The 24209-nt window shown below is 41.6% G+C and overlaps 2 protein-coding genes across 2 annotated transcripts; both read right to left on the bottom strand.

Annotated features, from left to right (window-relative positions):
- Positions 1-304: 304 nt before the first annotated feature.
- Positions 305-13515, bottom strand: slc27a4 (solute carrier family 27 member 4). Its single transcript, XM_030084298.1, has 14 exons — positions 13175-13515; positions 11199-11360; positions 9022-9232; positions 8670-8853; positions 6741-6899; positions 5352-5421; positions 5081-5172; positions 4463-4572; positions 4165-4374; positions 3878-4004; positions 3578-3715; positions 3325-3489; positions 1722-1868; positions 305-1478 (listed from the first exon to the last, which is right to left on the bottom strand). Exons 2-14 carry the CDS (start codon positions 11357-11359, stop codon positions 1321-1323), a joined length of 1932 nt encoding a protein of 643 aa, XP_029940158.1. The 5' UTR covers position 11360; positions 13175-13515; the 3' UTR covers positions 305-1320.
- A 1661-nt stretch (positions 13516-15176) lies between these two features.
- swi5 (SWI5 homologous recombination repair protein) lies at positions 15177-19951 on the bottom strand. Its single transcript, XM_030084302.1, has 5 exons — positions 19829-19951; positions 18655-18703; positions 18449-18552; positions 18233-18327; positions 15177-15585 (listed from the first exon to the last, which is right to left on the bottom strand). Exons 1-5 carry the CDS (start codon positions 19924-19926, stop codon positions 15521-15523), a joined length of 411 nt encoding a protein of 136 aa, XP_029940162.1. The 5' UTR covers positions 19927-19951; the 3' UTR covers positions 15177-15520.
- Positions 19952-24209: the final 4258 nt, after the last annotated feature.

Below are 24209 nucleotides of genomic sequence, written 5' to 3'. Positions count from 1 at the left end.
TCTCTTCAGTCAAGTCGTCGTCCTCCTCCTCCATATGTTTTAGAAGAAACTGTACAGAATCAAAGCCAAAGCCTGCACGACATGGCCACGCAAACACACTGCCAACCAGCTCGGTACGCGAACAAGTCCTGTCAGATGACATTACTGTGAGTTTCAGCAGCTGAGAGAATCAAATGCATTTCATTATGAAGGTCTCCAGAAGCACATGAAACACGGATTTGGATAAAATTAAAGCAGAAGATTTAAAAAAAAAAAAAAAAAAAAAAGTTTTCTACAACATGAAATAAAAACGTCCACATTTCTCTAAATAAGCAGGTATTAAAAAATTAAATATATTTGGTATGACGCAAAGAAATTTAAACTCAAAGCTCTTTTGACGTGAGGTGACAAACTATTGCACTGCGAACAGCGGAGCCTTATTGCACTGTAAAACCCTTCAGCTTCAACCATTGGTCCAAATTGGATTTTCTGTTCTAGACTTCAAAAGGTTTTCCTCGAATTTCCCAAAATTCCTGGCAGACTTCATTACGTTCACATTGTGTTCTGTTGAGCAAAAAAAAAAAAAAAAAAAAAAAACACGATTCGAGGACACACAGTTAGGAACTTAACCTCAGAGAGACGCCGGGCGCCGCCGCCTCGCAGGTCTGTCACTTCTGGCTGATTGTGCAGGGTCAGTGGACGTCGAGTGTTTTCGTTAATCTCGCCAACATAACCGAGTACAGAAGGGAGTGTTTAGGTCCACATGGGTTCCTCTGTAGTCCCACACGCACACACACACACACACGATGCACTGAATACACATTCTTCAACAACGTCTTTTCAGTTAGTTTTCCTGGAGTTTGGAGTTTTTGCATTTGTCGGGCGGCCTGTGCTCCTCTTCTACCTGTCTGCTCGTGAGAACGGGGGAATGCGTGGAACGCGACGGCGAGTTTGAGAGCTTCAGGTAACCAAGAGGACCTGGCTGCCGGGTGTGTGCCTCTCTCTGTGTTTGCTGAGGTAGCGAGAGAAGCTGCAGGGGAGCGCTCAGAATGGATCGATGGAGTGGTACGCTGTGCACTAGTTTGGTTTTTAGGAAATCCGCAGTGTGTTTTTTAGAATACAATGTGTGTGTTTTGACAATTTCGCTTTTTTCACCTTTGTAAGTGTATGGCTATTACTTTTCATAACTGTGAGTGTGTATGTTGGAGGGGGGGGGGAAAAAAAAAAGAAAAATCTTCTGCTATCCGGGTCACACAATAATGTCTTCTTTTTCTGTAGTCGTACGAGTGTGTGCGCGCGCGCTTGTGTGCGCATGCTGAGACGTAGTGGTCGTCCTGCTCATCACAACTTGTGTTTCCCTGTCAGGATGGAGCGGTACAGCTCCTCGTTCAGCTGCGTGTAGCGCCCTCTGCTGGAGTCCAGGAAGAACAGTCTGTCTGACACTGCAGTGGGGTCGAAGCCTTCCCGACGCAACTCCGTCTTCTGGAACTTAAATGTTCCTGCGGGAGGAAATTAAAAAAAAAAAAAAAAAAAAGTTTGAATGGAGGAACAAATTCATTGAATCTTTGGGACAAATTCACACGGCAGATTTGCAGCTCATGTTGAATGAAATCGGGCTCGTTTGATAAGAGGAAAAGCTGTGAGCCAACTCATTCCAGAGAAGAAATGGTCTTTAGTAGTTACATAAACAACTGTGCTGTTAGTGCAGAATCCAGCGCTGAAAGACGAACAGAGCTTTGTACCTGTTTTGTTGACCTCTGGAAGGAAGCGGAGGAAGACGGGTCTGGCGTAGGGAGGAAGGGCCTTTTCCATGTCTTTTACAAGCTTCTCCAGGTCGGAGGAGTGAGACGGATCGGCGATGGCTGCCATTCCAGCCTTTCCCTCCGCTCCTGTGCGCACAGAGGTAACTAAGAGGTTAAAGGTCAGAGAGTTGAGCTGGTGCAGTGAGGGCCAAAACTGTTGTGCGGAGTCCTTCTCGTATATTAAAAGAATAATCTGTGATTTTAAGATTTTATTGGCTCGGCAGACTCACTGTGTAACAATATCCTCTACGAAGACTGTATCTGATGTCGTGTTAATGTATCTGTCATACGCCGCCAGCTGTGCCCTGCTGGACTCACTTTTTTTTTTCCCTTTCTTTTTCATAATACACAGCAATGAGCTTCAAATGATCTTTTTTCTTTCTTTGGAAATCAATAAACAGATCAGATCTAATCGAAGCCATTGGGAAGAGCTGTCAGTCATTTGTCTTTTGCAACACTGAAGTTATTGCAGCTCTGCTTTATTAGTGATGACAACGCTAAAGGATTTAACACACACACACACACACACACACACACAACAGGTCAAGGATCACAGCTGTAATAACTATAGCTTTCAACACGGCACAGTTCTTGGCAACCATCAGTCAAGCATTTTTATTTTCCGTCCACAAACTGAAGTATCTTGCATAGAGTTATTATCCGTATGTTATCTGTCTTTGACTGGGAGGTGGACTAAATTGTCAAGGGTACCCAAAGTCCAAAATGTGCTTATTTAAATGTATAACATCCATGCATGTAAACAAGTACTGACATGAATTTTCTTTCAAATGAACAGTTGACATCTAGATCAGTAGACAGCATGGAAAGAAATCAGCATAACGCCATACCTCACCGACTGCAATAAGACCCCCCCCCCCACCTAGAAATAGGTCTTAAAAAAAAGTTGGGTCATCTTTTATATAATATTCAGCATTTTTAGTTCTGTATATTAACTGCAACAAAAAAAGGCCTCAGAAACAAGTAGAACATGGATGTGATCCTTGGAGACCATTTTTATTTTATTGGGTTCATTTTTAATATTGTTTCCCTGATTGTTTAGCGGTTTTTTTATTGTAGCACTTTGGGATTTTTTAATGTAAAGTGCACTCGCATTTTTTGAACGTTCACCGCCGCCTCGCTGCGCCAGTGAAATGTCAGGTACGAGCAGCGGACAGCAATTTAGTGATCGTACCGAGAGGATGAAAGGCGAGCTGCAGGTGTCGGACATTGTTGTTAACAAGCCGTTCAAAGGCTTTAAAAGCCTGCGTCTGAAATGCTGTGGACGGCAGTGAGGATAAAATGCGGTGTAGGGGCCGGATCAGAGCGGGAGAGCGACCGCAAGGTAAAAAGGGGGCTCATCTTATCTTATATTCAGACCAATAAAGTAACGAAACTCCGTCATCCTTGCGTTTGGATCGTTTGTCTAATCGGTCGTGAAGATAACCGTTTTCTGGTCCTCACAATGATCAAAGCGGCTCATCTCAGGTATAAAGCAGTAAAATGTCACTTCCCATCATTAAACTGTAGAAGAGAGAAGTGGTACCTGGTACTTCCACTCCGTACACGACCACGTCTTTCATGTCCAGCAGCCGGCTGAGAGTCCCTTCAACCTCGGTAGTCGAGACATTTTCTCCTTTCCAGCGGAAAGTGTCTCCTGTTCGGTCCTTGAAGTACATGTGGCCGAACTTATCCATGATCAGCACGTCGCCTGGTGAGAGACGGTCACTTCGATGCTCAAGTGGACAAAAGCAAATACAGCAAAACAAAAACAAAAACTTGATGTGTGAGTGACTAACCAGAAAGATAGGCACTGTCTCCCTTCTTGAACACACTGCGGGCGATCTTCTTGCTCGTTGCCGTCTGGTTCACATAACCATCAAACCTCCGGAGAGGGTCGTTCTGAATAATCCTGCCGACAAGCTGGCCAGGCTCGCCTAGAGACAGAGAGAGGGGTTCATATTTCGCTCCTCGAAAGGTTTCAGACATGACTAAAGGGATCTGTGTGTCTTTCACCTCTTACAAACATATCGTTGAGTTAAATCATGAATCTATAGACAGTATTTAAAATGTGTGAGATATGCATCCGGAAAACGCACCGGGTTTACAGGGAATGCAAACGCCATCAGGTCCCCTGATGAGCTCCATGGTCTCCTCGTCCACCCGCACCAGTCTGATGGGGTAGATGAACGGCAGAATCTGACTGTTGAAGCCGCACGCTCCGATCTGAAGGAGACCAGACAGGTCAGCGACCCGCACAGAACTGAGCAAGAACTTTAAACAGTCTAAAACACCATGCATTAATTCAAAAAAGACATATCATTTAAAGATTTAGTTTAGAGATCCTTCTTGGTAAACGCGTCGCAGCCTCCTTGCATGTTTTCACCTTGTTATCAAAGTTGCCCAGACTGCAGTTGCACTCCGTGGCGCCGTAAAACTCCGCAATCTGCGGGATGTTGAAGCGGTTCATGAACTCCTCCCATATGGACTGGCGGAGCCCGTTGCCCAGCGCCATGCGCACCCGGTGCTGCCGCTCCGTGTCCCGGACCGGCTGGTTCAGCAAATACCGGCAGATCTCACCGATGTACTGCACAATCTGCAGAAGGACGGCGAGAAAAACTTCAGACTGTCTGTCCCTCACTAATGCAGGTCGCTGGCAGAAAACCGCAATAAAACACACTTACCGTGCAGTTGTATTTGACACAGTCATCCCAGAAACGGGAGGCAGAGAATTTCTTTCGGATCACTACAGTCATGCCGTGTATAATACTCTGGCCCACTCCCACAATGTTTCCTGTAAACAAAAAAAGAAGATGAAGTTTTGCTGTCATCTGTTCAAAATGTGCATTAGATCCATCAGAAAATCTCTCTCTTTGTGCTATTATCTGTGAGGCACACTGATTATTATTTTTTTATAATTATAGCTTAAAATAAAAAATTCTAAATTATGTTTTTCACTTCAGACTTCAGAGTGACCTAAATCAAGCAGGAAACGTGCTGGCGTTTGGTTGGTCGCCCTCACTTCCCGGTTTGTTTGTGGTGGGAATATGAGTCAAACCCGAGGAATCCAACCAAACTCAAACTATTTGAATGAAACGTCCGCCTCGTGCCCAGTATGGTTTGCATACAGGCAGAGTGGAATCTAGAGCTGTATGCACCTTACTGGTGAGTAAATAAGATATTCGAGATGGAAAAAATATCAAATGGTATGTTGTCTTTTTAACACTGCTTCTGTTTCACCTGGTTTCTAAACCTTTTCTTGACAGGAAACAAACTACAGGTTTGAAAAAACACACACGCACCTGCAGAATGGTAGAGCGGAAGGCAATCATACAGGACATCATCCGATGTCATCTTAAACCCATAGTATACTAAAGCTGCCATGCGGTAGTACCTGAAAAACAAGGCAGGGTGGGCCAGGAAAAAAAAAAGAAAGAAAGATTAAACGAGAAACAAAAAAAGCAACCAGTTAGATGTAAATCTCCGAAACAGTATTTGTAGAAGACATGACAGCTTCATGGATCAGCGAGAGCAGCAGCGGATCCTGCAGCGAGCCGCACGCCTCCTTCATACCTGCTGTGCACAACAATAGCAGCTTTAGGCAACCCAGTGGTTCCTGATGTGTAGATGTAGAACAGGCGATCTGAAACAGGCGACACACAGGGAGAGTGAGAAACAGACGGATCAACAGCGCTTCACGTGTTAAGATGTAATTTTTTTTTTTTGCATTATAAGCTCCAAAACACTGGTTTGAGGGATTCGCAGTTAGAGAAGGGGACTATAAAATAATAAAATGAACAAATCTAAAACATTCAGTGACATGTTTTCCTGATCTCACCTATGAGACGAGTACAGAGCTGACTGAGGAGCTTACATAATACGTTGACTCTTATTTACGAAGGCTGTTGGAGCTGAGAGTCATTTCAAGTCCAACGTAAATAATTGAACTGATCTGACCCTGAAGCGTTCTGATTGACAGTGTTCAAGACAGCAGGATCTGTGTGGTTTGGAGCAATGAGCCACCGTCGAGTTCCATGCAGCAGGTTACAGAGTGAAGAAGAAATGATTTTATACTGCCCTCAAATAAAGACCCAGCGAGCCTTAGTTCCATAAATAATGTTTGTATTTCAGTTATTGGGAGCATTGTTTGTTATAAAGAGCGTTGAGCCTATTCAAGCAATATAACATACACACAATCATTAAAACCGTTATAATTTATTCTACTTACAGTCAAACCTTAGAAATGCATCCCAGTTCATTCTATTGTCATTGTTTGTCAGTGATTCTTTAAAAATGCTCTAAAATACTTTAACCTAAGTCTTATATGCATTTATTTAAAAGAAGAATTTGGCTACATTGAGGAGAATCATTTTTATTCGTGCATCTAAAGAATGAGATAAAAACATTGACAATGCAATGAGCAGTGTGTGGATAGAGAAAGTTTGGGAAAATGATCCACTGTGCTTTTCGTGTTGTGCAGTGTTCTTAGATTCACTGGTGTTCTTAATGTTTGAATACGATTATTGAAAAAATATGAATTTCTATTTTTATTTTGGAACAGACAATAAAGAAGCTATCTGTCTATCTTATCAGTGAGAACAGATAAACTCTCTGAGACTCCGGAAAGATGAGCTTATCAAAACGTGGATCGACACAATGGATATATTATCTCAGTCAGCGGACCTAAATTACTCTGGATATCTTGAATCAACTGTGAACCTTCACCAAATGTTATCTCAATATATTTGCACACAATAATTTCACTGATTTACCTGCTGGCATTACTCTCTGAAATTGTTTTTCGGTTTATTTGCATGTTTGTTAACTGATAATTTACGGTTGAAAAAAAAAAAAATTAACAGAAAAACTGCAGTTGGAAATATAAATAAGTTATAAATACAGAATGGATGCGATCACATCTGTGCACTGTAACTTCCAGGTTATCAGGGAGGTCCCTCTCACCTGTGAAGCAGCGTTGGGGCCGGCGGGGCAGATGGGAAGGGGCATCAGCCAGCAGCGGTTCGAGGCACTCGGTTCCCTGTGGAACTCGTTTGGGGTCCCAGTCTCCAGAGCAAAGCATCTGCACGGCCTTCCCCATCGAGCTGTGGACCTCCGACACAGCTGGAAGAGACGACAAACACGCAGCAGTGGATTCAGTCGATTCCGCAGGCTTTTGTTGGAAGACAGCACGTCACAAAAATCTGATGAAAGTGCAAATTTAAATCGATAACGATGACAAAGTAGATGCAGCGTGAGGTGCGCTGATTTCAAGAGCAGAAGAACCAGAAAAGACGCAAGTAGTGACATGTCACAGGGAGAAATGCAAAGGAAGGTGAAACAAGCTGAAACAGCCTCATGCGTTTTTAAAACAGACAGAATTTCCCAGTTTCTCATTATTGCTGTGATTGTGGGTTTTCTCTGCGGCGAAAAGGCCGAGTTTTTTTAATTACTTAAAAGCACAAAGTGGACGACAAGTTCAGGGTCCACCGACTGCTACGGTCAATCCGGTGGAATTGACTGCACCATCAATCCCAGAGTGAACGGCTCAAAACTGGTTTGCTCTGTATTTCCATTGGGATCAGGGCTTTTCAGAGAGGGCAGGGACCCAAAACGAGGAGAATGAAATGGATCCATTATGTCTGTTCATTGTGCTGGGCTCCTTAAATATAAATAACGCCCATGTACCCGACAACTACTGTGACTTTTAAAGTAAAAGTAGCAACAATTTCTAAAGTGGCCACTGCTTTAAGAAGATCAGATATATAAACACTGAGATCAGTTCAAGACTAGACAATTAACTGAGCAACGTGATGCAATGAGCTACTATCTTATCTATAAGCTATCTATGAATAAGGTTACATAAGTTAAGCATCAGATCCATAATGTGAAGGTGAGTCGGTGAAAACGTGCACATTGCAGGCAGCAGAAATCCTTCATCCTGAGAAGCAACTGGATTTTACTGGCATTGTTCTGAAGAAACTCATCAGATTCACATGTATTTGAATGAAAATCAATTCCAGGTTACATTTAGCAAAAAAGAACAAAACAAACAAAAAAAAATTGCTATTTAAGAGTACACCTATATATCTTTGCAGTAAAACCACGTTTTGAGTTTTTTGCATTCAGAATTAAGCACATCATCATTTTATGGTTTTGCCATCTGAGGTCAAACTACATGTGACTCTTGAACTGAAATGAGCGTGAAAAACCTGCTGTACGACATTCGGTTTAACATGTTGATGCCAGGTGAGTGACGTTGTCTGGGATTGTTTTACCACCAGCAAATGTTTTGAAAGTTTGGAAACATTTGGCAAACAGCTTCTTAGATGCCACATCCAACTGGTTATATTCATAACCATAACACACTATTTTAGAAACTAAAGTCACGTCTGAATATGAAATCTAGCACTACTGTAGAAGATGGACGGATGAAAATGATTTGTGGGGTTTAGAACTGGCTAAACCTAAAACTTGTAATAAAAAATAATGAGTGAAATGTTTGTGGCTGGCTGCGTAACCAGCTGATTATCGTACTTCCTATCTGTATCTATATCTCACTTGTTCTGCCTTTTATCAGTTAAGGTTGTCGTTTATCAAGCTGTTCTTTACTCTGTCGAGCGAGGACCTTGAACGCCGCGCGTCAGCGACATCGACATCGCTCATATTCCCTCTTCTTCACTTCATTCATTCATCTGCCCTTTAAAGCTCCGCCGTCCGATATTGAAAAGACACCTCCTTCAAAAACCATTTATCTTTTATGACCTTTGCCGCTTTCTCCCCACGCCACTCGCGTCTCTCATTACAGGAAGGAGTAGAACAGACATCAGCATAAATTGATGCTTGCGTTCATGTTAACACTGCACAGCTCTCCTCCACCCTTCGCGCTCTTACCGTCGGTCAGCTCCGAACCAAAGATCACGGCTTTGGCGTTGGAGATTATGACGCAGTGGACTAAGGCCTCCAGTCTCAAGTTAAAGTTGATCAGAGCGGCTTCGACCCCGATCTTGGCCATCCCCAACCAGAGGCCGACGTACTGGGACCTGTTCTCCATGAAGAGGGCCACCACGTCACCCTCCTTAAGAGAGAACAGACAGAGAGAAGTTTCGTCAGACAGACTGACAGTTCCGACATCCTTAAAAGGGAAATGAGATATCGTTCCTCATTCTGAATGCAAATCTTTGAGAAGCATTAGTGGATCGCTGGCATTTTCTCTCAAACGTCCCGTCGTGTGCGGTAAACGTACTCTGAAGCCGCGCTCCAACAGCAGGTTGGCCACTTTGTTGGAGTATTCATCCAGCTGCCGGAAACTCCACCTCTCCCCGGTCCCCTCAAAGATGAGCGCCGTCTTGTCGCCGTGACGCTGCACCGTTTCGGCAAATATCTTGGGAATGGTGTTCTTCTCTCTGAGGTGTCGTCTGACGTTCATCTTCACTCGCAGCAGCACGCTCGCTGCGCTGAGAGCAGAAACCAAAAGACATTTGATTATGAACTTTAAAAAAAAGACGGCGAGGGGAACTTTCAGAAACACTGCAAAGACATGAGATTGTGCACATATCAGCTGATTCTGAAGAGTTTGATCATGTGAAATAACTGTAGTGTGTGACCACAAAACAACAGTGTCACTTTTCAGTCACACAAAATACCAGAAATTATAAGAAAATATGCAATGGATCATTAGCTGTGGGAAACTCAACTACATCTACAATTTCCAAATCAAGGTAATTTATTATCTCTATTAGAAAGAAAAATAACGCTAGAAAAGAAATATTATTATATTTTCTCAGCAGAGTAACTCGACGAAGTCTTCCAGAACGGTAACCATCATTGCTCTACATTCATGGGCCAAAGGTACAGATAGTAGCAATTTTCTTCAGAAGTAAATAATTACAGAAAAGTCATAAAAACCAGGAAGCCAAAGTGTTTTATGTTTCTTTTATGGCAGCGAAAACATGCTGAGCACCGCACAACTTTTTAGTGTCGGGTTTTTTCTGCATAACCAGAACCCTTCCTTCACAGATGGTTCAGATTTTTCATGTTTGTTGCAGACAACTGTGCAGTGAACAAAGGAAAAACAACAACAACAAAAAAAATCCACAAACTATTTGAATATCTTTTTTTCATCATTTCAAAAAAGTAATGCCAGCTGATTGTGTACAGGAAAGATTATTACATTCAAAGATTTACGGTTTCTTTAATCACATTCATGACTCACTCACTAAAACGAAAATTAATTATAGCAAGCAGCACACACGCTGCACACCTCCCAAACTCAACCTGAAAAAATGTGCAGGCTGGAATCAGTTCAAGCGCACATTAGATATTCATTAAATATTCAGAACTAATCAGAACTAGTGAGTCACTCTGGAAAATCTATTTTGTGCCTCAGCTGGGTCAAACAACACATGTTAAACTTTATACTTCAAACACTGCCACAGACAGCTATGACGTTCACTACAATAAACTCATAATTGTAGCTACTATATTGACACTGAGCGAAACAGCCAAAGCATGTACTCTGAAACCCCTTCCTCTCCATTTGTCTTTGTCTGGGATTTTTTTGGTGGCCGGTTTTAAAACAGGAATATCCAGTTTGGTGCCAACACAATGCGTCAGGCCAAGTTGACTGAAAACCATTATCGTTAAGTTTACAAACATGACAACCAGTTCCACAGTTGTTAAGACTTTATTTGCACGTTTGAATCAAACTTCTGAGCCACTCCTATGATACAGTTCTTATCAGGTGTGAAGAATATCGAGATCAAAGTTGTTTGTTTCAAATTTCCAGACTTTGGTTTGTATAAGCGTCCAGCAGGTACTCATTTTCAATTTTTTCGCAACTGTTTTACAAGACTACTCTACTCATAAGTTAACCTGATGTCACTGGCGCCTGCACGCAGCTTCACCTGAATAGAAACATCTTCAGGAATCTTTATAGTCTGAATGCCTTTGAGTGTTTTTACAGAGACCCGTTTCCTTTTGTTCTGGCCTTAGTAGACGTTAGTGCTAAAATAAACTTGATCTGGCATTGACAAATGGCTTCAGACTTTAATGTGTCATCCTTCAAAATGTGCTGCAATCATATATTATTCTGTTTGATCAACACAGTGAGGAAATGACCTCATTGTTTAAACTGAGGTGCAATGTTTTGTATGGCAGAACTAAAATACTACGGATATTAAGAATTTGTGATCAGAAATAACAAGTTCAGAAAATCCAAAAGCATATCCTATGTTGTGTATTTGCCATGTGGGCATTTTTGTTATCACTGTTTACTGTCTGAAGCCCATGTAGCCTGGACATGGTGAAGACAAATTACACTGAAATAAAGCAAATCCATCATAAATCAGGTCGTGTCTGTGTAAAATCGGCATCTACAAGAAGATCCTGGCATTATAACACACAACATTTTTTCATGCTTACTGTAAGTCTCTGCCAACTGTTTTGGCAAAAATCTGCAGAAAGCTCCATCCTCCGCTTCCCAGATAGAAGATCAGGATGGCTGGAAGAACTTGGTACCACGGCAGGCCCACCAGCAGTCGCAACACAAACAGCAGGGCCGTGCAGCATGCTAGACGCATCATCCTGCAAATATGCACACGCATGGAAATAGATACAGATAAAAGCCCGAAGGTTACAGATCATCACTACGAATCACAAACATCAGTTCAGTAGGAGAAAGGTTACATGTGGTAAATGGGGAGAAATCTTGACCCGGCATCTTTCAAGCAGTTCTTAAAACAAGAATGTTATCCGCTGTGATTTTGTTTACACATCCTGTGCTGAGCTCTACTGGACTGTGAACTTATCCACATGAAGGAGAAATAGATGTGATTCATATTGAAGGAATTCTAAAGTTTGCATTATACTAGTTATAACACACTTGAAAAGGTAAAGTAAAAGAGTGAGAAAACAAGTCACACACATTAGTGGAGGTGGGGTAATTTTGCTTTCTTTAAGAACTGTGATCCCTGACAATAAAGCTGCAACCTTCAGAGCATGAATGAGCTTTGTAATTCTGAGCTCTACAAGTGAGGACATAAAAAACTTCTACTTTATCCTGAACCTCATGAACTAAAATACAAGATGGACATAATCTGATTTCTTAATCGGGTTAACTTGCATGCAACAGTTTAGGATGTCAGGGCAGACTAAACTGGGTGCTTACATTCAGTTCAAGCATGGATATTTCTTATACAAATCCTGATGGAATTGACAATAAATGGAAGGAGCATCTAAGGCCAACAAAACAAGCCTCCCTGTTGAACATACAGTTAAAATATTGGCCGTGTATTTGAGAAAAGGGGGCAAAAAGGCACTTACAGGTTAAAAAAAACATATGGTACTGTAATATCTTAGCACTCTAGACAAATAACACATATAAGTGAATTTGAAAAGCCAGAAAAATGCTTGAATCATCTTCTGCACCTTTATAGAACGCTTTACGAAAATTAAAACGAGTCTATGGAGAGCAAAAGACAACAAAAGGCAGCATGTGTTGACACCGGTGTGCAGTGCCACCTGATCACCAGAAAGCTGACCCTAAACAGTAAACGATAGGCCCGCATGTCTTCTCATAATATATTTATTAGGCTGTGTGAACACAATTAGAGGGGCAAAACTGGAGCTATAATTCCGTTCGTCGCGGTACATTGTGATGATCATTTAATAACTGATGATGAGATTTTAAAGCAACGCAGGCGCCAGCTGCGGAGGATTACATTACACAGAATGGCTCCAGCAGCTGAAGTGAGGGTATGTCTCATATCAAGGAGAATGGAAGCACTGACGAGCCAGCGAGGAGGAAGAAGCGGAGGAAAATGAGCTTCATCATCCGCTGCTGCTGCTGAACCCGGAAATCTCCAAGACGCGTAGCATCATATTGCGGTAGCGGCTACGGCAGATAGCGGGAGGCTCAGCCCACCGCCGATCGAGCCATGTGCGCCTCAGACGCGGCCTCCAGGTGCGAACCGGAGGGACAATGCCTGAAACGGGCGATCGTGGTAACGGGCGCGCCGGGGGGGAAAGCGGGATGCGCGCGGCAGCGGCTCGAATAGAGGCGGACGGACGGACAGTGTGACAGAAGCGGAGCCTCTCTCAAGGAGGAGCACGCTGGCCACGCGCACGTAACGCATCTCCCGATGTCTGGTGTCAAAGTGGCGTTCAGAGGGTTTAACCGCTCAAGAGGATGTAGAGGAGAATAAAAAAAGAAATAAACAGTCGTCTCCGGGCTGGCTTCCTTTCTTCTTTCGAATAATAAACCTGACCGACCCGCAGTTGAACATCGCGGGGGCGCACAGTCAGCCGGGGCTGTGGCCGGCCGGGACGGATGCATCTTTATTTTCGTTTTCATTTGAAAAACAAAACAAAATAAAAAAAATAAATTACGTTGTACAAACCTTGCACTTGTTTCACTTCGTCACAGCATGTAGCTGAGCAGAAATCTCAAACGTGAAACCCGTTGTGTGCGATTCCACCTTGATCGGCTTATAGGCTAGCCCGGTCGCCCCTCCGCTATCCAACCGCCGCTGCCGCTGCTCGCAGACACGCACTGGGATCCCCTCCTGTTGTCAGAACCGCGACCCGCTGCCGCTGCGGCTGCTGCTCCGAAATGACCAGGCGCTGTGAGTCGACTTTAACCCCGCGATCATCGTCCGTTCATTGTCACGGTCATTTATATCACCCCGGGCTTCATTTTGGCCGATAAACTCGCAGCCAGGCGTAATTCAAATGACCTTATAATTTTCTTAGTTGGTCCCGCCCGCAGCCGTCGGCGTCAAATCAGTGAATCAGGAATAAGCGCAGACGGACGGCCGCCCGGACCAATGGGGAGGAGGCACCGCCACACATCCCATCCGGCGGGGCGGGGTCTGCGGCACGAGAGAGGAGGAAATGCGGCGCGGCGCGGCGCGCGCAGCGGTTCTATACCCGGTAGTGACAAGGCCCTGATGCGGAGCCTGATGGCGTAAAACGAGCCCTGCCTCTACCCGGAGAGTCCGCCTCACCGCGTCCATTCATCAAGACTGGCCTCAACCTCAAATGATCTTTAAATACGTCTCTGTAAACACAGGGGACATGTAAAAGATCTGAGCACGAGGGGAGGCAAACAATAGTTAGAGCCATCTTATCATGGTAGTCAAGGAAGAAATCTGCAATAAATTAAAAAAAAATCCATCCAGTTAACAAACAGCTCATAGCTTTTATGACAGGAGTGGCTGATTATATGGAATGTTGCATCTCTGATTGAAGGCTCCCGCTAGAAATTAATCTCAAAGTGTCTGACTGCAGTGTAACTGTGCCAAGAAATATGTCGGTTCTCTGTGGCTGTGAAACATTAACTGACATGTTTGATCCAGGTTAAACCAAATAAATGTCACTGAGTCCACACTGGGCTATAGAAAAGAGGTTGACATTTTTACAGTGTTCATTACTACAGTGCCAACTAACATGAACCGGATTGCACAACAGGAACAGATTGTCACAGGCCCACTACTGTAGGTCACTGGTGCAAAACTAAGTTTACATGTCCGGCAATGCTGAAGCTCCGCACCAAAGACACTCTTTAACTACCTAATTAAATAATAATTCACATATTACCCATTTTAAAATCGCTGAGTCTGCAATCACATCAATTAATCACACTGAAGTTTCACGCTACAATTCTGTGAGCACCTTGGATCATTTGGAGGCATCTGGCACATACAATGATTATCCATTTGTGAGAGAGTGAATATGACAGGTGATGTAATTTTCAAGATAAGAAACAGAACATTGACCTCCATGAGATAGATAGGTGTGTAACACACTGCCATTATAGCCAATATTGCATGAATGGCGGGTAAAACAAGCAGGTCTAACAAAAGATTATCAGGGTTGAGAAAGTCTTCTGCTGCTATCAGGGAAGACACATTATCTGTTTCTAAAACAGATTAGGGCACACCCAGTATATTTTTTTTTTGTTGCCACATCTGCATTTTCATTCAGTTTGACAGATAAATATTTCAAGCAAAATACAAATGTCCATTTTAAAGTTAAAAAAAGGAAGTGAGTACCCAGCACTTTCCACTTTTTTCTACTGTAACCTCTGTTGAGACATGAAGGAAATGGCCAATGAGTGTAATACTTGCCTAATATCGTTTTCCCTTGGCGAGGATGTTTGTTCAAGAGGGTGGGACTATGGGGGGTATGTTATCTCAGAAACAGCTCAGCTCAGACAGGATAGTTTTGTTCAACAGAAAATCCTGCCATAAATGTGTCAAATGTTAAGAAAAAAAAAACATATTTTCAACAGTCCTGTTACATATACAAAGTGCCTTTATTTACTGCATGTTGCTGTCAATGTACAAGTTATATAATACAAGTTCAGACACAGTACTTTGGCACCAATATTAAATGGTCATGTCACATGTTTATCTAAGCTCTGGAACACCAAAACAATGCAAGTTATTTCAAACCTTTTGTCTTAATATTTCAGAAATAAGCTGAAACATTTCAACATTGTCACTTGCTTCAAAGTAATGATCTGGACAACAAGCAACCTTTTAATAATATGACTGTATGCTTAAGTTCTGTGAACAAATGCAAGAAACAATCACCAACAGAAAGTGCAGCCTCATGTTAAAAGAGTCCTCCAGTCTAATATATGTAATTCCATTCAAAAGTTCTATGGTCCTAAAATGTAATCATTTTCTCCTCTTGGACCGGATGACCTATCTCACCACAGTGTTTTCATTCTTTTAATTCTTTCAGTCATCCAAATCCAGACCAAAGTGCGTGTAGAGATCCCGTGTGGTGGTTCCCCTCAGAGCAGCTGCAAGACATACACAGATTACAGGGTCAATACCCTCCGGTCTACTTTTCAAACAACTCACAAAACACTGAACAGACCAAGACCACAACATGGGAAAACACACTCATCTTCAAGCACGAGGCTTGCTGAATGCATTTAAAACAGTAGCCTTAAAATACACCTGGAAATATACTGATAGTTTTAAAATTCCACCTTAAAACATTGCAGTGGTGTTTTTTTCTTGGATTCTGGTAAGGCACGAAAAAAGATCAATCAAGTTGGCAGGTCTTTGTCTCTTAAACAGTGATGGCTTCACCATGGCTAACCCCTGCCTTTCATTTCCAGGGATGACTAAACTGTGGCTCTGTCACCAGCATATTAAGAAAATTCCTTGTCAAGGTAAAATCCCACACGGCTTTTTTCCCCCCTTAGTTTGAAACAGAACCGGTCAAATATGTTCCAAATTGCCACTAATTATTCCAATTTTAACAACATAAAATTGTCCAAAAATAGACAAATGACTAAAATGAAGCTAACACAGCAGATGGCTGCAGGGCTGAGTCTGGGCTTGGAGGTTATGTCAAGTTTGCATGTTCTTCCTGTGTGTGCATTTTCTTCAAAGAACCTTTCCTCTCACAGACCAAAAACGTGTTCATGGTTAACCAACAACCAACATCTATAGCACTACACTGTTCTTCAGTCCACTACCTTTGTCATTATGCTTGTATTGTTGTCAATCTGCAGAGCTGACGCGGAGCCAACCAGGTGGATCTGTGGAGGTACTGTGCGATGCTGAGAGGCTAATAAGGTGGAGTGTCACAAGTATGAACCCTGCAGCTACTCAACTTAAACTTCACTGTAACTAGCAACAGTACCGCATTAACTGTGAACTTTCCCCCCCTGCACCCAGACTGAGGGGTATAGATAAGTTCAATTGGTTTTTAACATTAATGTTTAATCAGTCATCTTCAACCTCAAAGTTTCCTGAGGGATAATACATGTTAAAATCCATGTTGTTTAGGACCAAAACATCTCCAACTTCCACTGTAAAGATAACTAGTAAAGCAAAACTACTTCAGAACCAGTTTTCTAATTATGGGATGAAAATTTCAGAAAAATGTACCTGAAAAACTAGCAAAGCAACATTTTTAAATGACAGTGACTGACTGACATGGTCAGAGACAAAGAGGGAGTTGTGTTTAGAGGCTACTGCAGGGCATCTTCTCCTCTGTCACTCCACGGCCCCCCTCCCTCTGAGAATAACAGCATACAATACAACGGCAACTCAGTGTCTAAGTGCAAACTCTTTGTGTAAGTGTCTGAGAGAGAGAGAGAGACAGAGAGGCCGGCTTATATTTGCATTTATTGTATGTACAGACCCAGACAGAGATTGCAATTGTGTGTCAGTGTGTGAGTGACGTGAAAGACTGCCATTGTGTCAGAGGGGAAATGCCACCTCCGTTCACTAAGAGGTCATTATCTGGTCTCTCCACTGTACAAGGAGAGGATTTAAAGAGGCAGCAGGCTTTTAACTCAATGCTCACCATAAAAAAAACTAAACACACAAGTGATCACAGAAGTACAGGGACGCACAAGTTTTGGAATTTCAGGCAACTAAAGCAAAGGGTTCGACTGCAGTGACAGTATAACTGGATGTAGGTCAAAATTCAGGACAGCAGAGGTCATGATGTGTCTTGGCTATTATTCAGAGCTTTTTAAAAAATGTGTCATGGGAAACTGCTGTGGTGATTATTACTAACACTCAGTCTAACTTAAGCAATTTAAATGACCCACTATTTCTGTTGGCAATCGTCAGTATCAATCTAAGATGTCTGGATACAAAAGATAAAGGATTTTAAATGTCTGCCAGAAGGGATAGCAAAAATATTCAGTTTAAGAAATGACTTTAAAAAGGTAGTTGAATGGATATGATTGCATATTAAAGTCTAATACCATTTAATTGCCCATTTTTCCTCTTTCAACAGATGGCAGTTCAAGTAAAGGATATAATTCGCTGGCTCTTGATTCAGCAGAGACAAAACAAATACCTCCCTGTCGCCCTCTAATGGTTGCATCAAGAACTTGAATTTTTACCACAACCTCTACATATTCAATCTAACATTGCAAAACCGCCAGCAAATATTTTTTATTTTATTTTACAAACTACAGTTACATGTGAGGTAATATGAAGACATTCCTGCTTTTCCAAATTTCCACCATTGCAATGGATATACGAGCCAATTAAACCATGCCTGTTCAATAACTTACGGCAGATTTATGTGGTCTTGTTTTAATTGTGAGAGGTTTAGTATGTTTAAGGACCGAATCACAACTTTGTGCAGTTTTTTCTTCCATTAGCAACTCACACCAGAGTGAGACATACTGTTTTTTGTCTGTTGAATTTTAGTCAAAATTCACACTGCCTTGAGCAAAGGAGTGTTGACATGAGTCACATTGACGATTCATTCAGCTGACAGAGTGATCATCTGTTATCGCGTAACACTTTTTCCTTTAATAGCTTCTGAGCTGAAATGAATCAGCCTGACCTCATGTCTGAGAATAAAAAAAAAAAACCATGTACCCTGGTTTCACTTTGTAAATGACTGCTACAACCGTAAATGGAGTAAAATGTTTACGTAAGAGGATGAGATTTATGTATTACGCTTACCAATACGACCAAGGAGTGTCTGTCCAATGTCTTTTATATCATTGTATTCATGCAGCATATCAATATGATGATCCAGCTCCTCCACTTTGTATCCCCTGTAGGAGCAGACACAACTGGTCACATGTAAAGTCTGTAACGACACGCTGAATCGACGCTACATGCTTTACCATTCAACCGAGAGTTCAAAGATCGAAATACAAACACAGCTGTACTCACTCGGCCTCCAGCTGTGCTATCTCTGTATCCAGCTGCGCTCTCCTCCTCTGCAGCTCTGCCACCTCCTCAGCGGGGCTAATCCGAGCACTCTCACTTACTTGAAGCTATCAGGTGCAAATCCGACAGCCATGAAAATGGACGTGTGTGTGTGTGCGCGTGTGTGTGTGAGAGACAAAGAGAGACCAACAGAAAAGGCTGTTACTTACAGGTGATTTGAAGTGGGAGTGCACGCTCTTAAACTTTGAGAATGGAGTTCTAGGGAGGAAAGGAGTTGAAACAATAAATCAAAATTATATCTGATGCCTGTTGCTGATAGTATGAAGCATAAAAAAAACCCACTGGTTCTGTGTTTATAACTATCTCAAAAACAGTGCTCATGTTACTAGCAATAATGGCTTCCTTCCCATAGATTTTTGGATGGCTTTATCTGAAACAGATTTGTCATTTAACCATAAAATCAAACTATCCTACAGATTGCATATACGTTTGAAACGGCAGATTTGAGCCCCCTCATGCAGCAAACAATGAGCAAAGAATGAAGACAAACTCTGGACGGGTTGCCAGTCTAATAACATAAGAAAAGCGTGCACAGAAACACTCCTAACAAGCATGTTTTCACACTGACAGACTGACGGGGGAAGCCAAATAGTTACAAAGTCCCATGAAGACACAGAGAGATCACTGATCTAGACCTTCTTACTTAACTTTGAGTTTGTCAGACCATCACACAAAGAGCCACATTTTTATTTAGGGATCCAAGTAATATTATGGGATTTCTCCCAGACATCAGCTACTGATAAAGTTACATACTTTCCAAGAGCACTCACATACAAGTTGGACCGGGTGTATAGTTATTTTAGGCATATTTCCATTTAGGCCACTCAGTGATATCAGGAGTTGCTCCACAGTAACAATTTTACTTTATCTACAAGGGAGAGTACAAGATGTAAGCGTACATTCCTCACACAGGGAAGGAATATAGGTGCCGTTTCAAACTTTTATTATAGAATTAGAGCTCTTACTTTAAACATGTGGCTAGTTGCTATTAGGTTGCAATTAGAAAAGAGTGTTATAAGACCTATTGGGGAAAAATATAAAGGCCTGCGAAATATGAGACACTTATAAACAATTTTAATTAATTAATTGCTTCCATTTACTTGCTTTTTAACAATGCATATCAAGAAAAAAAATCTACAAATTTCATCCCAATAACAACCCAACCCATTTCTACTAATAAAAATCTAAAAATATAAACTAAAAAAACTATTACCCCTCGCTGACCTGGTAGTCTAGACTACAATATAAGACAATACCCTTGTTAGCAAGAATTTCTAGTAAAGCAGCTGCTCCGTGATTTAGTAAACACGGTTTGCGTGCTACCTTTTCAGTGTTGTTTTCTTCGAGTCACTCCCCCCCGGCGTCGACACTCGGTCTTCATCTGCTCCTCGTTGGCTTTCCTCCGATGGTTCTGCGCTCATACTGAATAAAATATTGATACTCAGCTGGAACTGACTCTCTACCACAACACGGCCACATGAACACAGGACAGGAAGTTTGCAGTTCGCGGGTGACGGAAGACGGACTCTTGGCGGATTGTGATTGGATGCTGAAATCGAGGGGCGGGACCTCAAAGGATTGGTAACCATCGTAACGCATACACGACACCATGTACCGTAAAGTTGTTTGATGATGCGCAACCACGTGAGCAAGACGCTCTGCGAATATTTATTCATTTCTAATAATATATGAATACAGCTACTCACTGAAGATATGAGAAAATAAATTCTGCACTGGTCTCATATTATTGGACATATATATTTGGTCATTTAAAAATTTACAGCTTATTTAAGATGACAGGCTTAGATGAAAATATATCCTCATACATTTTTCTAAATTAGATATGTGTTACTGCATTTCCGTGTATCTTTACAGATGTGTATGTTTAGATACGTGTGCACATTGGATATACATATTAATTTAATTTGTACATGTAATAGTCATGGAAAATTAAGTTGTTTATTTTATAGAGTTGTAATTTAATTCCTAACAATTAAAATATACGTTATTGCAGGTGTTTGTATTTTGAATGAATTGAGGCATTTTTTGTTTCATACCATTATTGTGACAACAGATCAATAAAATTACATACACTACTCACGGTGACTTTATTCAGTATTGGTTTATTTGATCTGACAAATATTGTTGGCCTATGGACATAGACTAACGACAGTTTTCATGTTGACCGTTAGATGGCGCTGAAGTACTGCTGAAGTGCTGTCTCCACATTCCCCTTGTACCCCCTCACAGCATTTTTTCACTCTCCCTCTCTGTCAGAGGCAACCCACACGTTTTAGACTGAAAGGAAAATTGCATAATGAGAGAGCGACACTGTGGCATATATTCTTGTGCTAATCTAAACTGTGTGTAGATGCTTCGCCGACCACGGTGCCCGCCAGGCTGATTCTAAGACAGCAGCACTTTGAATCTAAATCTAAATCTAAATCTAAATCAGTGGTGGTATAATAAAACAAAAGGTCACATTCAGTCCACAAAGTCAGACACTCACACACTTTCTCCCTGCAGAGTTTTTCCAGTCTGGTCCACCGAGTCCAGAAGTGAGAGTGAAAACAGCAAAGGATTTCACTGTTAAAGTTAAAGCACAGACACACAAAGATAGGCTTCATAAAGGCAAGGAGACGGTGAGGCATAAAAAAGACGAAGACAAATTGTGTGTCTAACGTAGCTGATGTTGAGTTATGGACATAAACTCCAGTCCGTTCTGTGCTACGTCTTCGGGATTCATTGCTTATTTATCAGTTGTTCTACAGAGACAGAAAGGGTGGGGAATGAAAAATTCAGAGAAGAGGCCAGGCCTTTTCTCCTTTCAGAAATTGCAATATTAGACACACTGGGTGGTAATGGCTCTAGTACACAGGCATGTGTGTGTGAGGAGGAGAGATTTATGGTGGATTGAGCTTTCTCTCTTTCTCTCCATCTCTGGAAGCCCATGTGCTTATGTTACTCGTATGACAAATACATCATGATTGATTTTTCTAACCTTTGGTAATGAAAGATACAGACTCATACATATGTTTGAGATGAAAGAGCCTACACCAACATCTGCAGTAATGTCAGGGACGATTTTTCTTTAAAACCTCTTACTTTAGTTGAACTTATAATTACAATCTGAAGAAAAAAATTCTTCTTGAAATGTTCCCCAGGCTTTAAAGCGTGGATATAAATCTGAGCAGTATTTATTTTTGGCAGTCTGAGTTATCCATGACTGTGTTAGCGGGAGAACAGTAATTATACTCCCATTTCATCAGTGCAAAAATATTAAAATACAGTGGAGTTCGACAAAGTCAAGTCCTTTCATCAACTCCCAGTAAGATAACTTTTTAGATTTTATTGTACTAATTAGGATTTTGACTGTGCATATAAAAATGAATGCATGAAGGTTGTGGTTTACACTGACCTTTGCCAATTTGACTGCTCTTGCTTTGACCTTTGAGAGGCGTCTTGGAGGATCCTTACTAGTTTGAGGTCATGGCAAATCTAATTACAGTATATCACAAAGGTGACAGAATTTGCAAAACTTCAGACTGTACCTTGTTGCCTTGTAAATAATTGGATAATCCCAAGTGAGACACTTACAAAAACTGATTATAGTGGCCTCACAGTGCAAGTGTCTCCAGTTTGAGCATTGTGAATCCACATTTCCCTAAATATTTGCATCTTTCTCATAATAAAGAAAAATAAATCATATTTAAATATCATTTTATTGTGTTTATTGTGTTCATCTGGGTGCAGTAGTAACTACCACAAACACTGAATCACTCTGTCAGATTACATCACATTAGTGGCCTGAAATTAAAGCAGGTAAATGGAAGCCAAGCATAATCAATTTTATCACTTCAGCCATCATGTTTATTGCAGTGAAAAGGCAGTTTTTGATTAATAGAGCCTTTTCTGGGCAAAGCAAGGCAAGGGTGTTAACCACTCTGTGCTGTGCTCCCCATCATTGTTCAATGAACTGACTGGTATTTCAAGCCCGTAAGCCTCTCTTTGACCCAGATTTCTTTTTAAACGCTGATAAACAGAAACTTAAATATAGTTGGTAAAATCAAATGACCTACATGATGTATGAATCCATTGTTTCATCAGAAAACGCGTCATTTAGGAATCTGTAGGTTCCTAAACAGCTGTAGTGCGTTTCCACTGTAATAAAAAAGAAATCCTGTGCTATATTCTATTTTCTATTTTTATTTTAGTATTCTATTTTCTTCTGTCCAGGAGCAACAGATCATTAAATGAGAACATTCTCAAAGGAAAATGTGGAACAGGAGGCGGTGAAAAACGTGATGGGCAAGAAAATATGGCTAAGCGAAAAATCAAGTAACTGCGAATGAGTGACAGAGAAGGAGGCTAAAGGTGGAAACAGCAGGACAGCACGAGGAGAGAAAGAGATGAGGTCAGAAGCTTTGGTTGGTAATGTAGGCTGGAAAGCCTCCTATCTATCATGTTCATAATTCATAGAATCTCAGCCGCTCCTCTGCTGCGTCGAAGCTCCACCGCCGGGGATTTATGGCCAGCTACAAGAAAACAGGTACAGGAGAACAGAAAGTGGAAACTGCTTATATAGAGCAAACATGTATGAATACAGATGGAATCCTTCACATGTATAAATGCATACTGACACAGTGGAGATTTACTTCATACCATAGAAATTGAGATACTCAGATATACACACCCAGGCCTGGCATTTGCCTGGAGTAACTGTAACAGACAGCCGTTCAAAGGATGGATTTGTGCTTCTATTTCGGCTGGCATCCAGAGTCTGGGTCAGGACTGTCTGGATGGGAACCAGCTGATTGGTTGTTAGGCAGTTTTAACTGCTAGGTGTGATAGGAAAGAAGCAGATAATGGTTGGTTTTGATAACGAGACGCTATCACACTCCTTTCATTTCCTTTGGATTTAATTTCAACAGGTGTGTTTTACCCGTCCGTCCATCTTCTGCTACTTCATCCATGCGGTAGTGCAGATGATCCCAGTTGAATATTGGCTAAAGGAAGGCTACACTCTCCATCACAGATCAAGCACAGAGACAGTCAACACTCACTTTAATGCCTACGGGCACCAATTCATCACCAATTAATCTCAGATGCATATTTTTAGATTTTCCTGTGAGGCAAGACTGCTAATAAATACATCATCACACGGCCCCGCTGTCCTCTGTCCGGATGCTGTGGGAATACTTAACCTTTGACAGAGCTTTGCATGCCGCTCACATTCTTCCAATTCAGTCGCCAACTTGTTCAATACCTCAGACTGAAATACAAAGGTTGACCAACAAAAATCCAATGTGAGTGTTTAAACAGACGACCATTCAACAGCAGCTGCCAGACAGGGCTGGAAATTCAACTAGAAAATAGCAGAACTACAGTAAAAACCTTTTCATGAAATAGCATTTGCTCTGCAGTTTAAGCCCCCTTTCTGCCTCAAGTGGTCCATCTGTCATTACATGTAAATTATGCCAACTGCAAAGCAAATAAGTATATTCTCCTAGCGGTTTGTCTTGTGGGTGGAATGTCATTGTGACAATAATTCCTGGTTACAGAGCTCGCAATTCACATAAGTACAAGTAGGAGTCTGAGTATATCCACATCAAAGGGAATTCATCGGAATGTAAAAGGTTTTTCATGTGTGAAGCCACACGGTTGTATTAATGCCATCTCAAAATGGCTATTCATGTCTCTGCTG

This window comes from Salarias fasciatus (assembly GCF_902148845.1).
Source record: "Salarias fasciatus chromosome 7 unlocalized genomic scaffold, fSalaFa1.1 super_scaffold_4, whole genome shotgun sequence".
Classification (NCBI taxonomy): Eukaryota; Metazoa; Chordata; class Actinopteri; order Blenniiformes; family Blenniidae; genus Salarias; species Salarias fasciatus.
The sequence above is the reverse complement of the archived record's forward strand: the minus strand, read 5'-3'. Positions and strand labels throughout refer to the sequence as shown.

What these genes read in the sequence shown, in the direction of transcription:
- slc27a4 (XM_030084298.1), bottom strand. Translation starts at nt 11,359, where the DNA reads ATGATGCGTCTAGCATGCTGCACGGCCCTGCTGTTTGTGTTGCGACTG. An exon ending in TCCGCTCTACCATTCTGCAG is followed by an intron (nt 4,573 to 5,080) that starts GTGCGTGTGTGT and finishes TTTTGTTTACAG; the next exon opens with GAAACATTGTGGGAGTGGGC. An exon ending in GTACGGAGTGGAAGTACCAG is followed by an intron (nt 1,869 to 3,324) that starts GTACCACTTCTC and finishes CTGTGCGCACAG; the next exon opens with GAGCGGAGGGAAAGGCTGGA.
- swi5 (XM_030084302.1), bottom strand. Translation starts at nt 19,926, where the DNA reads ATGAGCGCAGAACCATCGGAGGAAAGCCAACGAGGAGCAGATGAAGAC. An exon ending in ACTCCCACTTCAAATCACCT is followed by an intron (nt 18,553 to 18,654) that starts GTAAGTAACAGC and finishes TGCACCTGATAG; the next exon opens with CTTCAAGTAAGTGAGAGTGC. An exon ending in ATAGCACAGCTGGAGGCCGA is followed by an intron (nt 18,328 to 18,448) that starts GTGAGTACAGCT and finishes CTGCTCCTACAG; the next exon opens with GGGATACAAAGTGGAGGAGC.